This window comes from Trifolium pratense, linkage group LG5 (assembly GCF_020283565.1).
Source record: "Trifolium pratense cultivar HEN17-A07 linkage group LG5, ARS_RC_1.1, whole genome shotgun sequence".
Lineage (NCBI taxonomy): Eukaryota > Viridiplantae > Streptophyta > Magnoliopsida > Fabales > Fabaceae > Trifolium > Trifolium pratense.
Window position 1 is genome coordinate 28,930,877 of NC_060063.1, and position 16,546 is coordinate 28,947,422.

The following is a 16,546-nucleotide window of genomic DNA, read 5'->3' on the forward strand; positions in this document are numbered from 1 at the left end:
GATTAATCTCCTTGTATTAGCTTGTAAAATTCGCACTACTAATAACATGCCGTTAAGTTTTCACTTTCATTCATTGTAACGTTCCATTTTTCAAGCACATAGTCGTATTTCTATTTGCTCTTATAGTCCATTCTTTCTAACTAATCATATGTGTAGACCATTATCTTATCTCTTACCAAACTACTTGTTTCATTGTTTTTTGTTATATGAAAATATTTTTTTGTTGATATTGATGTTTCACATCACAAAGAAAGACTTCGTGTTTGGTAATTATTAATAAGGGATAAATATACAAAATAAGTAAAGTATAATATCCTTGACCAAAAAATAAAAGAAAATAAAAGTATAGTATCTTCTCAAAGCCATTTTTTTTGACTCACACAAAGCCATTTGTTATAGATTAAGAAAATGCTATTTCAATTGTATATTACTAAAAATGATTTTCACAACTAAAAAAAACTTATTTAAAAATAGAAGCTATCCCCTCCGTCCCAAAATATAAGACCTCATTGACCATTGTACGTATACAAATACATAATTTTGATTACGAATATATTTAATTGTGTATTAGTAAAAATTATAAAATTTGATATTTATAAAGTTTTATTTGAGAAAAATTAAGTGTACAATAGTGTGAAAACTAAATTTTTATTCGGGAAAAACAAACATATTTTTGATTTTTATTTTTATAAGAACATCTATATTATATGATCTTGCTACATTATGTTTTCGTTGGGACGATGTAGTATTTGTTCGCCACAACGAAGAGATAATGTGGTCTATGTGAACATAATGAAATGAGATAACTTTTACATACTTTATTGATAGTTAACCAACACTTAGAAAACTATGTGACTCCGTTTCTCTAATCGTTTAGGAATATGTATGTAAGACCAGAGATCTTCCGTGTCCAGCTATACGTACAATAATTCTATATTTTAAATAAATATATTTGTTAGACTTACCGGCTAAATACATAATTAATTAGTGGTGGTCTGTGCACCGGTCATGATCAGGAATTGAATCGTGACAAAGTCCATTATTCAAAAACTCAAAATTAGTTCACAAGCCGTCCCTCGATGTTGTCTGATATAATTTAGAACCAAAATGACCAAAGCAACATATGGCTCTTTGACTAATTATTATCTAAATAACATTAATCTTGTAGGATTTTAACAATAATTTCTAAACATAAATTACTTTTTGCATGTAGTAACAACGGCGATGCATATCCACAAATTCAAGCTCAGCTGGTAAAAATGTCGAAATTGTTAGTGTTGGACGTCAGATCCGGGTTTGTTATGAATCATGGAATCGAAGGGATAAAGATCATAGATGTCGGCAAGATAGAGTGCATAAGAGTATTCATGAGGAAGATACTCATAAAAATTCATATTGAATGAATATAGATTGATAAAAGAATGAGTAAAATGTACAATGAAGTAGCTTATTTATAGGACTATTTGGAGTAACTAACTCCCTAACTAACTTTCTAACCTCCTAACTAACTTGGTAACCTATCAACTAACTCTAGTTGATTAACTAACTATCTATATTCTTAACAGCCTCCCTCAAACTCAACATTGGGAAATTACCAATTTGAGTTTGAATTACAAAGCTAAATCCAAACAAAGAAACAAAGCATTGAATTTTTGGCTTGTAATACATTCCTCGAAACCATAGACTCCAAGCAAGCAACATAAAATCTGCACAACTAGCCTCATAACACCTTCCATAGTCTGCAACAAGTGACCTTCCAATTGGACTGAAACCTTTAAACAAACACCAGAACCAACTCTTGTGCAAAATAACCTTGTCTATACCAAATTGCATTGTATTCAACGATTTTAATAGAGGACCTTTACCAAGTATCTTATGAGCATTACAATTTCCAAACTCCATGAATAAACCAAATGTAACAATTCTTAGCAGAATCAATCAAAACCTCAAGATCAGATGCAATTCAACCATTCAAACAAAGATATTTAATTGATTTTCACATAAGCAAGAACACAAGCAATGTCAGCAAATAACCAATTAACAAAATCTGATCCTTCTCTAATGTGAAAACCAACTAATCCAAAACTGAACAAATGTGCAGAATTGACTTCTATATTGTAATAGCCTCCCTCAAACTCATAGTAACAGAATTCTTAGTATGAGTTTGGAAAACAAAGGACCAAACTGAAGGCAAGAACAACGGTTATTTCAACATCCACAATTATGCAGAACTGACTTCTAATATATCACTGACATAGGAAAGTTCCACCGGGATCGAAAGGAAAGATTGAAACCGAATTGAAAAATGACAGAATATGGAGCATAATAGCAAAACTGTAAATCATTCTCATAGTTCCACCGGGATCAAAAACAGTGATGCATAAACCACGATGATGAGAAATGAAAACGATGCTCGCCGACGAAGGCAGTAGCAAATCAGAAAGCGTCTCACCTTTCTTGCTGTTTTGATCTTGATCTCGCGAGAATCGGACGTCGCCGTCATGTTGACGCTCGACCTTGATCCGAGAAGAGAACGCGTGAACGGTGGATTGTGAAATCACAGAATCATGATGTTCTGCTAGTGTGAATTTGTTCAAGAAACATTCAATTTGTCCAATCTTGACAGTGCAGCCTTTGATCTCTGGTTTCACAATCTCAATCGATCTGATCTGAACATTTTCAGAATGAAAATTACCAAAACTGAAATTGCAGGAATCATTTGCTGTAATTGATTCAAGAACAGAGGTAGATGATTGTGAAATCTCCCCTGCTGCCTCTGAAATTGAATCACTTGAAGAATCTTGAATATGGATTGAAACAGCAGAGCTTGAACCAGCTTCTTGAACTTGATATTCTTCACAATTTTCAGAACCGTGAGCGGAAGCGCAATCTTCATCTTCATCCCTCGGGTATCGCTCTGATACCATGTTATGAATCATGGAATCGAAGGGATAAAGATCATAGATGTCGGCAAGATAGAGTGCATAAGAGTATTCATGAGGAAGATACTCATAGAAATTCATATTGAATGAATATAGATTGATAAAAGAATGAGTAAAATGTACAACGAAGTAGCTTATTTATAAGACTATTTGGAGTAACTAACTCCCTAACTAACTTTCTAACCTCCTAACTAACTTGGTAACCTATCAACTAACTCTAGTTGATTAACTAACTATCTATATTCTTAACAGGGTTCGAACCCCAGTCACTCCACTTTAAGTATGTGAGTTTTCAATTGCTTTGACATTTCATCTATCAACCCAAAAAAAAAAAAATAACGGCGATGCAAAAGATTTTATAATAAAGAAAATAGTGTGATTTAAAAAATTACAAAATAGTGTGTGTTTCTAAAAGAAGAAAAGTGTCTTATTACCTTGTTTTATATTTTGCGGTTAAACTTGTTTTATATTTTATAAAAAAGAAAATCATACTATTGAAGATTATTGGAAAAAAGAAAGAAAAATAAAACATGAGAAAAGTTTAGGATTTTCTTTAGGGTAGGGAGACAAATATTAGGTATAGCTGCAGATAATAAACGAACGTAAAGTCCTTAGGTTGTGTTGTTGGTGGCATGCCCTTAAATCCAGCTCTTAATTCTATAGCTAAATTTTCTTACCTTTCTGCTTTTTTTTTTTTTTTTTTTTTTTACAAATATGAAGATCAAACTACTTCATTTTTATTGTCTTTATCTCTGCTTTTAAGTATAACATGAAATTGGATCAATAAAAATTAATGTATTTAGTCCAAGAAAATATTATAACTTCTATGTTGATTTGACTTTTTTATTAGGAAATTCTATGGTATATTTGAAAATTTTTAATGTACCGATATATCAGATCATTAAATTAGTAAGTAAATGAATATATTTTTTCAACGAAATGATTTTTAAAATATTATAATAACTAAATGCTATTTATGAAAATTGTAAAAAAATTAAATTATATATTTTTTATGAATTTTTTATCATAATAGTCATTATTGAATTTTTTAATGAAAAAATGTAAAAAAGTTTGTATAATGCTTATAAAACATTGAGCTTGTGCAATGATAGGGTATTTCGAATGTACAGAAACGAGGACAGTGCAATGATAGGACGGGTTGCATCGTTATATTGGTGCATTTGGCATAATCGAAATGACAAGATCTGGAATGACAATATTCAGTCCCCGAGCCAAGTTGGAAGCATGGCGTTCGTCGTCTGGAATGAGTGGTTTACTGTCCACCAACTGCAGCGTCATAACATTGTTCCGGTTGAGGATCCTAGGCCGGTTCGGTGGGAGAAACCAGGAGTGGGATGAATAAAATGTAATGTTGATGCTGCGTTTATAGTTGGGTCCGGTGTTACTTCTATAGGTCTTTGCTTTCGTGATACCAATGGACATTTTGTGACTGGCTTGACTCAATGGCAGCAGCCTTTTTATTTCACAGTGGAAGGCGAAGCATTGACACTATTACATGCTATGAAAGAGGCTATCCATCGTGGATTTGAGCGAGTTTAATTTGAAAGTGACTCAAAGTTGTTGGTTGACGCTATCCATTCGGAAAACGGGGCAATTCGGAATTTAGTTTAATTGTTAACGACATTATTCTTCTTATGTCATCTTCTTATGTAAACTTTGAGGTTAAGTTTGTTAGGAAACAAATGAATTTGGTTGCTCATACTCTTGCTAGGGCGGCCAATGTTTGGGCTAGTTTCCATAGATTTGTGATTATTCCCTTATGTATTGAACATTTATTAGTTAATTAATGATATGAATTAAGTTTGTTTGGTTCAAAAAATAAAAACATTGAGCTTGTGCTTTTTTTATGAAATTATCATCTTTGAAAAATAATAATCGACAAATAGTTTTTTAATTTATAAAATAATCGTTAATATATTAATTAATTGATCTAATGTACCGATTTTTTTTAATCGGCTAAATTTTATTAATAGACAAATCTCTTAAATAAGAAGTATAAGAGATTGTCGGATCAAACAAAAAAAAGTAATGTGATGAAAACACCTTAACCAATCAAAAAGTACAATAAACCACCATGTAACAATAGTTTAAGTGTCTATCCCCACCACTACAACGAAACAAAACAAAGCAAACAAAAACAAAATCCTGCAAAACAACCACAACCTAAACAACACCATGTAAAATTCTAAAATGATTCCTTGACGTCCTACTCCAACCCCAACCTAAAAACATAGCATAACACTGAAGTGAAGCAGAATAGAAATATCTCCCACCGAAAACACCATTGTCAAAACCAGACCCTTCCAAACGGAGAAAAAGTCGTCAACTAAAAACACTCCACACAGATTTGAGCAAACTGCAATCCACCAAAGCATCTAGCTCGGTGGAGACCACCGAAAGCCTCTGATATAAGCAAAAAGTTGACATTTACGATCTGATTGCGTGGCTGCCGGAGAAAACTCGGGAAAGAAAGCATAGAGTTTTGACGGAGAGAAATACATTCTTAAACTACAACAAAGCAGGCATCCATCAACAACCACCAAATACGGAAGTAAAACAACAACCACCTCAAAACATCACACCCAACCACCGCAGGAGCATCAAAATATCGCCTGAGCAACAACAACACCGTTGAAACCCCCACTGCAAATAACACCAAAACACTGCTGGATCCACCAAAGAAAGCATTGACAGAGCAAAAGGAAGAATATGTCAAAACTCAAAACAATACTATTTGATAGGTCGGAGAACAATTTTAATAAAATAGTAATGCGCTTTGAACGTTAAAAAATTGTCTGGTAGGACTTTTGGTTCATTTCTTGCAGTACATTTGATTCTCTTGGGGCATTGGTTTGTTCGTGGATCGGCATTCCATTGGTGAACTCAACTATTTTGTGTGATCACTTTGTTCAATTTACTTCTTCAGCAGGTGGATCTCGAGCACGCCGATCTTTTTTTCAGCTCATTTTGCTTGCTTGCGTTTGAGTTGTGTGGACGGAATGAAATCATACATTGTTCAGAGGTTCAACAAGCACTTCTCATCAAATGTTGGATAAGATCAAGTTGTCTTCCTATAGGTGGTTGAAGACGACAAGTGCGATTTACCATAACTGGTGGTCTAATCATTTGCTTTGTTTGGGCTTTGTATGATTTGGTTATGGTTTTCTTTCCCTAACTCTTTGTAAATCTTGATAGTCTACATCAGTACACCTTGTGCTTGAGAGACTGTTTTTATTAATATATATCTCATTTTTACTTATTCTAAAAAAAAAAAAGAAACCAATAACTGTTCTTGTAAGTGCAATTTTGAGAACAATTTGTGTTTTGGGTCTTTACAAAATACTTTAAAATAAAAAGTGAAATTCTACTAAGAACGGTTTCAATTTTTAAAGAACAATTGTTCTTTAAAAATTTTGAGAACAACTGTTCTTGTTTATAAAAATTAAAAATTTTACTTTATTTTTATTAGGATCCAATTTTTAAATAGAATCATTATATGGAAGGTAAAAGGACAACAAGCTACACCGTTAACTCTTTTTGAATGACAAAATCAATCATCTTAAAAATTATATCTAGAGACCTAGGTGACACCACATTGCTATGCATGACTCTCTGAACTCTTTTCAAAATATTCATAACATCTGGTGCTAGGAAACCAAACGTGTCAAAAGCAAATGATATAAACCCATGTTGATTGTTAGAACACATTCTCTCATATTTGGCCATTTTTATTATAATTAAAATAAAATAACGCCTCTAAAATGTTTATGTTGGTTCTGCCGGTCCCAATGAGCATAGCGCAGTTGGTTGGAACATTATTGCATGTAAAATATAGGGACTGGATTTCGAAGTCCGGTACTCCCACTATTTCACTTAAAAAAGTGAAATTCTAGCCACTATACTACTTGACAAAAGAAATTGATTTTGCCAATGGTAGTAAGATTTTAAATATGATTTTAATTTTGTAATTATAACATTTTTTCTTTCAGTCCCTTTTAAAGTAATCTTATTCCATTTCAGTCTCTACATGAATATAAAGTGTTTGTTTCAGTCCCTGTATTTTTTTTTCTTGTCTGAGTCCCTTATAGTAAACAATAATTTTTAAAATATACAGAGATTGAATTCAAATAAAAATAATTAGAAGACTAAACGACAGTTTTTACTTAGTAGTGTTTCCCCTGATCCAACTTTCAACTGTTTTCTGTGTTTGATGTTTGAACCCATCAAAACTATCTCCGAAGAAATTGAAAAATACATTTTTTTTAAAGGAGAAAAAACATCGACCTTTTAAAATGAAATGATTCAATCAAAATAATCTCTTAATTTTCTTATATGTTAAACACTTCAAATGGTGTGTGGCATTGACGTCAAATTATTATTGTTTACCATCACATCATAGTCTCTAATAGAGACTTTTAAAATGTAATGTTTCGTTCAAAATAATCTCATAATTTAGCTATATTGTTAAACACTTTAAATGGATATGTGATCTCTTAGATTTATCTAATTTTAATCACATCATCAAAAAAATTTGGTACGTTAAATTCACATATTTCATATGCATTTCAAATGGCGTGTGTGGCATAGACCATAGCATTCCCTATTAAAAGTGAAAATACACCGCATTATACGGGAAATTAAAACACACAACATTACACAAAGATGACGAAATCACAAAAAAAAAAGAAGGAAAAAACACAAAATAAGCTTTTTAAAAAACATTCCCTTCTGTCCCTACGTCGCTATAGCAGCATGGTGCTCAAGAGTTGACTCAATATTGGCTCAATTCAAATGTGTTTCATTGATCGCATGTTTTAAAAAATGGATAATAATATTGTCAAAAAAAAAGGATAATAATCATAGGGAAAATAATTGAAGTAAAATTGATTTGCACTTGTTTTATATTATCAAAAGAAAATCTTCAAGTATTCCTAAAAAAAATCTTAATAATTTTGAACAGAGGACCTTTCTTTTGTGAGTGTAAGTTTTCAAATAGTATTTATAACTCCGTCTATAGAACCAAAAAGAAATAATTAATATTAGTCGATGTTTCTGGCCGGCGATGGCTTTGGGGTGTTTCTGGTTAGCAAAGGACTTCTTGTATCTACTATTTTAAGAGCTTTACATTTTATTGTTTTTTTTCCTTTCAATTTTTAAGTTGTGACTTTTCTTTGTTTAGTCGTATTATTTTTGATCTATTTTAAGATTAGAGTACCTCTTATACTCTTGAATTTTTACATTAACATTAAATATCAATTAAACTTTAATTTGATTTGAGTAAAAATAATTGAATGAAATTAATAATTTATAAACATTAATGTATCCTTTTTTACCTAAATAATTGAATTTTTTATTTTTTTTTAATCTAAATGTATCCTTTTTATTAAGCTTACGGATTTCAATATATTTTTATTAATAACATTTTAATTAGAAGATATTTTTATGTTTTTATTAATATAATATTTAGAAATCATTTGAAAATTCGAATCAAGCAAAAAAGTCCTATAAAAATTCGTGGTAAAATTTTAAAATCCAATCCCTACATATATATTCAGATTTGGCGAATCAGCTAATATATGTTAATCCATTTTAACAGCTCTACGACATATATAATCAGTTGTGAACACAATAATAAAGTGAAAATAAATGTCATTACCCTTTTCCTTAATTAGTGAGGCATGGAAAATGTAACCATGTTGATATTTAGTTTGAAAAAGAAAAAGAAAGTAAGTGGACCAAAATCCAAACAAGACCCATTACCTATCCTTACATTGAATAACTAGTCCTTTTGCCCGTGCGATGCACGATATTGCACGAGATATACATGCATATGGAAAATGAAGTGAAATAATAATAGATTTAAATACTCTTTAATTTTTTCTCTTATATTGGTCATATTGTAGTCGTTTAAGTTATGTATCCATTTTTATCTCTTTCTTCTTAAGTGTTTTTTTATTCTGTGATGTACCAACCATTAGATTAAGAAAATGAGAGACAACATAAGAGAAAAAATTGGAGAGACTAATTATTCAATAATAATAATATATTAGATGTGTAGAAATAAAATTGTGAAAGGCATGTGGACCAAAAGATATAGGAAGTTGTATGTGAAGAACAAATTAAAGAGATATACGATTTGTTTGTTTTAGATTTTTTGTTAAAATTTTTTTAACAATTTTTTTATAAAAGTTTATATTTATATAAGAAATTGGTTTAAATAGTTTTTCTTAAAAAAATTACTTACTAAATATTGCAGTTTTTAAGAATAATTCCTATTTTAAAATCTTTTTACAAAAAGTGAATAATTTTAGTCTCTCAAAATAGTCCCTGCAAAATGTAAATAGAGACTAAAAGTTAATTGGCTTAATTATAATTTTGGACCACTTAGAGCATCTCCAATAAGGATATCTAAGAGAGTTTCATAGACTAATGATACTGTATCTTAACTTTTTTATTATTGGAGTTCCATGACGTGACATAGAGAATATCAAAATTGATGATACTAGTACCTTAAATAAGGTACTGTATCATCAATTTAATGTTATTATTATTATTTTTATTTTTGGTATATAAATCCAATTTAATATCTTCTATATATGTCAAAATATTATTGTTTGTCATTAATGTATGATACTCAACAACTACTATTATCATTGGAGTAAAATATATATGAATTGCAGAAATATTACATTGCATTGTAGAGACCACTTGTTAATAATGTATGATACCCAAAGTGGTATCACCATTAGAGATGCTCTTAGTTTTACTCATTCACAAAATTTAAGTTGAATATGACGTCATTTAAAATATGTTAACCGACATTTTTAAATACAAAAATTAAAAAGAAGAACAAAAACAAAGTGGTTTTAAAATAAAAAAATCCATTCTTTAAATAGGTGAAAAATAAGGGAACTAAAACTATGATTATTCTAATTTTTATTTGAAGGACTTGACTTAAAAATCACAATTTTATAGAAATTAAAAAAAAAAAAAAAAGAGCCAAATGAATATATAGGGAAGAAAAAGAAATGGTAGAAGCAAGGTAATTTAAATTGGACCGGTCAGTCGGACCAGTTCAACTGTGAACCAGACCAATATCCGGTCCGGTTAAGCATGCAAACCGCTATGGATTTAAAGGAAGGCAAACGGTTTCTACAATCTTCTAGGTATATATTGAATGAGTAATTATTAACATGGCATGCAATATTTGTCAAAAAAAAAAAAAACATGGCATGCAATATAGAATTAAAAAAAAAAAAAACTGTGGTATGTACTTGATTAAGGGAATTAATTAGATGCATTAATTGGGTGGGAGAGAAAAGAGTTTAGGCGGAATTTCTATCAATTAATTAATTAGCCGCTAATTGTGTTTTTTGCCTTAGTCATTGGAGATTTATTCATCCCTCCTCATTAAGGATTAAGTATTTGAATTTTTTTGTTTTTTTTTTTTGGTATAGAAGTATTTGAAAATTTCGTCTTCCAAAACAAGAAAAAAAATTGTAATAGAAATTATGATAATATGACGTGCCTTAGAGTGGAAAAGAAACAGCATTTTATTACGTTATAATATACGACTTTGTTTAATATGCACAAGTGTGCATATGATGCATGGTGTACAAATTAATGATATTGTTATAATGCATACGAATTTTATAAAATTTATCGTTGGATTGAAAATTATAGCGGATCATTAATTTATTCATCATACACCATATACACCAATTGTACATATTAAAATTGGCCATAATATACTTTGTGTTGGCTCATATTTTTTGCATGGAATTGAGACTACAGTATATGAAAACAAATATAAAACCAAAAACTATCTATATATGCTGATGGACTATTTTTTTTCCTTTTCAATTTATGTAAAAAAGTAGTCACTTTATTTTCACCTTAACCTAATTTTTTTATGTGACGAAATGAATATGCAAAGCTTACGTAATTAATAGTCATTAGAGATTCTCTTTTGACTTGCATTATGCTAAGCAAAAGCTTTTTAATCCATCACTCTCTATATATCTAACTATATCTAGATACATATGTTGTATTGTGTTTGTATTTTTGCATGTATTAGTATTGGGACACTTCCTTTTAGGAATAGTGTATATTGTTGCAATAGGACAAGTTCTGCACCTTCCTCTAACAAATCGACAAACCATGTGACACACTAGAAAGAGTAACATGATTATAATTAGAAACATGACCTTCCTTATTGATCTTCATGATCATGATATTATATACAAAGTGAAATAAAGTGAAATCCTTATAATTACATTTTACAAGAAAATAAATAAAGGATTATCTCAATGCAATGCCGTAATTGAATTTGTTACTATGAAATAAACCATGAAATAAACTAAACATAAAAAATGAATGGTTAAAAAAAATAATGGTAGACATCGTGATTAAGCAAAGACCCATGGTTGACAATGCCATCCCATCTAATAACTTCAATTACTTTCCCCCTTTTTATTCTTTATGTATATTAATTAATGTTGCATATTGTAATTAATTGGTGATCATTGTTTTCATTTTTTTTTGCCCTTGGTATTACACAATTAATAGTGGTTGGCTGCAGGATATTTTATGTAGATGCCTAAGTTCATTTTAGATTTTCACCATTCCACCTTTGTGTGTGTGGCCAATAAAACAACTCATCAACTAAATAATTATCGTAATTAATTACAATAAAGTACAAGTGTGTTTTTTTTTCTTTTTTCTTTATAATCAAAAGTACAAGTGTGTTTGACACACATGAAAGTCTCATAGCAAAATAAGTTTTTTTTTTTTGTTGGCCATGTTGCATGGCTAGAATTTTTCCTTTTAAGAGGAATAAATAATAACATTAGAGTATGTACCAAAAAAAAAAAAACATTAGAATTTGAATTTCGATCCCTATATAATATATATAATATTCTGCAAACTGAGCTATACTCATGGGAATAATAACCTCTTTACACTAGCTAAAAAAATTATATTATTTAATTCAAATTAAAACTTTACTTAGTTGAGTTATCTTCTGACTCTCTTTCATCTATATACATAATTTCGGACAAAGGTACAAGATAATCCAAATACGTCGTGTTACAAATTTCAACAAAAACTAATTAAAATGATATTTAAAGTGGGACTAAAAATCATCAACATATAAAAATGGAAACTAATTCCAATAATGTGTATAACTAAAAACATTATCTCATTTAACATTCTGTAATATATAATATATTCCCTTATTGACTTGAGAAAGAAAAATAAACTAAAAATTATATATGTGATATATCAAGACTAATTATTTATCTATTTCACAATCAAACAAGGGAAGAGAAAGAGGAGGAGAAAAGAAAATAAAAAAGGGAGGATATTATTTTAATATTATTGTATCACATAGACGTATTTGACACGTGGCATAGTGGTTCTGAAGATGTCAACAAGGAAGAAGTTGATCGAGCGAAATTCCAAAGATCAATCTCACTACCATAATCTTGTGACGGACTAATGTAAGCATTAGCGGTAGTGGTAGCGGTAGTGGTAGCAGTAGTAGTAGTACCAGCTCGAGCATGCGTCGATAATGATGAAGTTGATGATGATGATCTAAGGGTAGGAAGTTGAAGATCATGATCATTAGTGCAATATCCCATTGTGGGGTCATTGAAGCAAGCCAATTGCCTAGAAGCCTCAGTTTGTCCATTCAATTGAGAAGCAACAAGCCTATCCAAAGCTACCCAATTAGTGAGACCACCACCACATGATGCTATCAACATTGATGATGATGATGCCTCTAATGGATTATTAACCATGTTATTATGGTGATTAGTGAATGACCCTTCATTTTCTTGAATAAGTGCATGATACTCATTATTGTTGTCATTGTTGTCCATGCTTGTTGATTTTGGACTCTCTAAGCTAGGAAGTTTCATGTACCTTTCATTACTATAACCACCATTGTTAGTGATGCTAGTTTGATCAAAAGGCCTTGAAAACCTTCCATAATTATTGTAGTTTGCTTCATAATTCTCTTCCTTGCAACTCCTTCCCATTTGTTGAAGTATTTGCTCCAAAGCTCCTTCATCACAAGCATCATACAAGTGTTGGTTTCTTCTTCCCTCTCCTGAGCCTAAAGGACTGTCTAGGGTTTTGAGATGATTCTTCTTCTTGAATATCCTACACACCACCCATCCTTCTTCTTGACCACCATCACTAATCACATTTGACACCTAAATATTTTTTAGCAATGAAAACAATTTAATTATATTTTTTCTATCTATATAAATATATTCATAAATATCATTATTCAGTAAAACGCTTAATTAAGTTATTTATTCGGAGGTAGAGTTTTATCTCATACTTACCAGATTGGTGTCACTAGTGGTGGTATTATCGTCTAGTCTATACTCATGCATGATCCAATCAGATTTTTGGCCATGAGGGGCACGACCTTTATAGAAAACAAGAGTCTTTCTCATTCCAATCCTTTTTCCATTGCTATATATAACTTTGTCACGGCCAGTGGCTTTCCAGAAGCCTGCAGCCGTGGCTCGATTGGTTCGTGTTCCAGTTGGATACTTCTTGTCTTTGTGGCTAAAGAAGTACCAATCATTTTGTGGAGTTGTTCCTATTTTGCATTTCTCTACACAAAATAAAAAACATAAAAAAAAACTCAAAATAAAAACATAATACAATAATCCAATATATATTTATTTATTATGTTCTACATGAAGATCATTCAAATCAAAAGAAGAAAGGAAGACATAAATTGACATATACCAAAAATGAAAATGAATGAATAAAAAAAGTTATATAGTTAGCTATAACTATTTATATCACCTTGTATATCCCATGGTTCAAGCTTGTTGAGATCAACATCACGAATAACATCAAGATCAATCTTCTCATAAGAGACTTTTTTCCTCAAATAATATTGAAGAAGCTCTTCTTCAGTTGGATGAAACCTAAATCCAGGAGGAACTTGAGATTGTCCATTAACAGATATACTCATGTTATCAGGCATTAAGGTTGTAACTATAGCTAAGAAAGAGTGATAGAAGAAAATAAGATAAGCTCTAGAGAGCTATGTAGTGGTTATAGATTCAAAGGGACCCAAAAAGATGAGAAAACACATTCAAAACAGGTAGGAGAGAAAGGAAAAGAAAAGTGAAAGATAATGAGGTAGTGTGTGTACTGGAATGAGTATGTAAAGGGAGACTATATATATGTGTTGTGGGACAGAAAGGACCAAATCATACAATAGAGAAATTATTATTTATTATTATTAATATTTTAAAAAAATTCTGTTGAGAGGTACCACAATAATGATATGGGGAGAAAAGTGGTTATAAGTGGTAGAGCAGAAAGGAATCATCTCCATACAAATTTAAGTCTAACCAAAATTTTGAAAGAATTTATTTGTAGTACATTTATATAATTTTCTTTTAAGAGAATTATATAATTTTTTAAAAAAAATATATAATTATTATTTTGTAATTTTGAATTTTACATTTACATAATTTTGGTAATAGCATAAAAATACCTATAGAATAACACCTAAATTTTGTCTATTTTGTAGGTGTATCTTTTAACCGAATACTATAATGAGAGCTTTTTTTGGCGTCCTCTGAATTTTCTTGCATGCCCCTAAAATTATCAAAATATACCCTTCCGCTACTTATGTATCAAACTCAGTTCGCTATACTTAACTAGCGGACGATGTAAAATCTTGAAAATTTTATGTTAGAGATTTATTTTTTCTTCTCAAATTTCTCATTTTTATAACGTTTGCTACATAAATAGCGAAAGAGTAAAATATAAAACTAGAAGAGCAGTCAGAAGTACAGGGCCAGGGGTGCCAAAACAAGCTCTCAATATATTTTCAAGGTATAATCCATTCACTATAAGATTCTTAACACACCCTCTCGTGGACATGATCAAACTTTTGGTGTGTGTGGCCCAAATGGTGAGATGGTGTGACCCAACGAGTATTCGACAATACAACCTTACAAAATTAGTTTGTAAACGAGAGATTTCATTACCTTATAAATATATTTTCATGTCATACATATCTCAAAAAATATGGGTCATTTAACAATATCATATAGTCAACTAGTTTCGTATCGACCACTCAGTATTCGAGATATTATCACACTTTAAGTATTTAGTCCTAATAAACCTGAGGAAGTCTCAACACTTGAAATATACAAACATGATATAATAAACTATTATATCATGCATGTCTTAATTGATCTAATATTTGATGAGTAGTAAGATATAATAAGTTAATCTTTTGATTTAATTCTATCACATACGTCTCTCCATAAATTTTAATCATATGATGGCGAAGTTAAGTTAGCCATCAGGATATAATAGTTAATAATTATCGCGATTTTTAGATTCGAGTGACAAGAATGCAAAAATTTAAAAGGGTTTGAAAACCCTAATCAAATTAATATGAATTATGTTTTATTTTCGATGAAATTAGTTTTCTTTTTTCTTGTAATATCGTTAACTATTTATTATTTCTTACCAAAAAAAAATTTGTATGAATGTTAAAATGACTAATAAATAGGAACAATTGTATTTTAAAAATTATCAAATAAATAAGAATGTGGAGAGAGAAAAAAAATAGTATACCTCAGCAGTAGAAAAGAAAAGAAAAAGGACAAAAATGGTTCAGTTTGTTTTATTGTTTGAAGGGACACCAGACACAATTAACCAATTGGGTTGAATTGAGTTATAAAATAGAGAAATATTATAAAGTGTAGGGTTAGTTTTTACTATTCTCAAAGAAATGCCACCATGCCACCAACCAAGGAAGATGAAGAAAGAGAGTTTACTATATGGAAAAAAATGTTAATTGTAGGGTCCATATGTATGTGGGTATGACTTAAGGGACCTACAAAGGGTAGACATTGTAGGGATTTTTTAGAAGAGTAAGGGCGCACGCCCACATCCATAACTACGACCTCTGACCTTAAAATCTCCAAGGAAAAGAACCTCTCAAACAACCATGGACCATGGCTAAAATTAATTAACCTATACCTCATTTTCTCTCATTCTCTCTCTATAAAGACTAAAGATAGCTATAGCTTTGATACTTTTATCCCTTTCTTTTTCATGTTTGGCTTGGCAACCACCGCAACAAGAGGAAGAAAAAAAAAGAGAATATATTATGAGTGGGACCTTTAAGATGAAAATAAGAAAAATGTGGTGAATGGTAGCAAAAAAGTTGTTTACATTTTTTTTTAAAAAAAAAAAAAGTTGTTTACATGTAAATTTTGTCTAGTGTACAAAAGTAAAATTTTTCATTTGATTCAATAGTGTGATCTATTGATCAATAATAAAAATTAATTTGTGGATTATGCAAGATATGTTTAACTTGTGTACTATAGAGTTGATTTTATATTTATATTAAGAAAAATGTTTAAAAGCATTTTTAGACTATTAATTACGAAAACAAATATAGAAATGTTATGTTCGAAAGTAGTTAGTTCAACTTTTTAGAAGTTTAAAACATAGTTTTTCTAAGTTATTCTTAAGAATTCAAATTGTTAATACAATTTTTTTGAAGTGTGTTTGGTGGTCAAATG

The 16,546-nt window shown here is 30.3% G+C and overlaps 1 protein-coding gene across 1 annotated transcript; it reads right to left on the reverse strand.

Annotated features, from left to right (window-relative positions):
* Nucleotides 1-12,143: 12,143 nt before the first annotated feature.
* On the reverse strand, nt 12,144-14,148 carry LOC123883492 (NAC domain-containing protein 43). The gene is made up of 3 exons (XM_045932311.1): nt 13,791-14,148; nt 13,316-13,593; nt 12,144-13,180 (listed from the first exon to the last, which is right to left on the reverse strand). Exons 1-3 carry the CDS (start codon nt 13,972-13,974, stop codon nt 12,347-12,349), a joined length of 1,296 nt encoding a protein of 431 aa, XP_045788267.1. The 5' UTR covers nt 13,975-14,148; the 3' UTR covers nt 12,144-12,346.
* Nucleotides 14,149-16,546: the final 2,398 nt, after the last annotated feature.

Coding starts and splice junctions, on each gene's coding strand:
- LOC123883492 (XM_045932311.1), bottom strand. CDS start 13,974: ATGCCTGATAACATGAGTATATCTGTTAATGGACAATCTCAAGTTCCT. Junction 13,594..13,790: donor TGAACCATGGGATATACAAG/GTGATATAAATA, acceptor TATTTTGTGTAG/AGAAATGCAAAATAGGAACA. Junction 13,181..13,315: donor CCACTAGTGACACCAATCTG/GTAAGTATGAGA, acceptor AAAAATATTTAG/GTGTCAAATGTGATTAGTGA.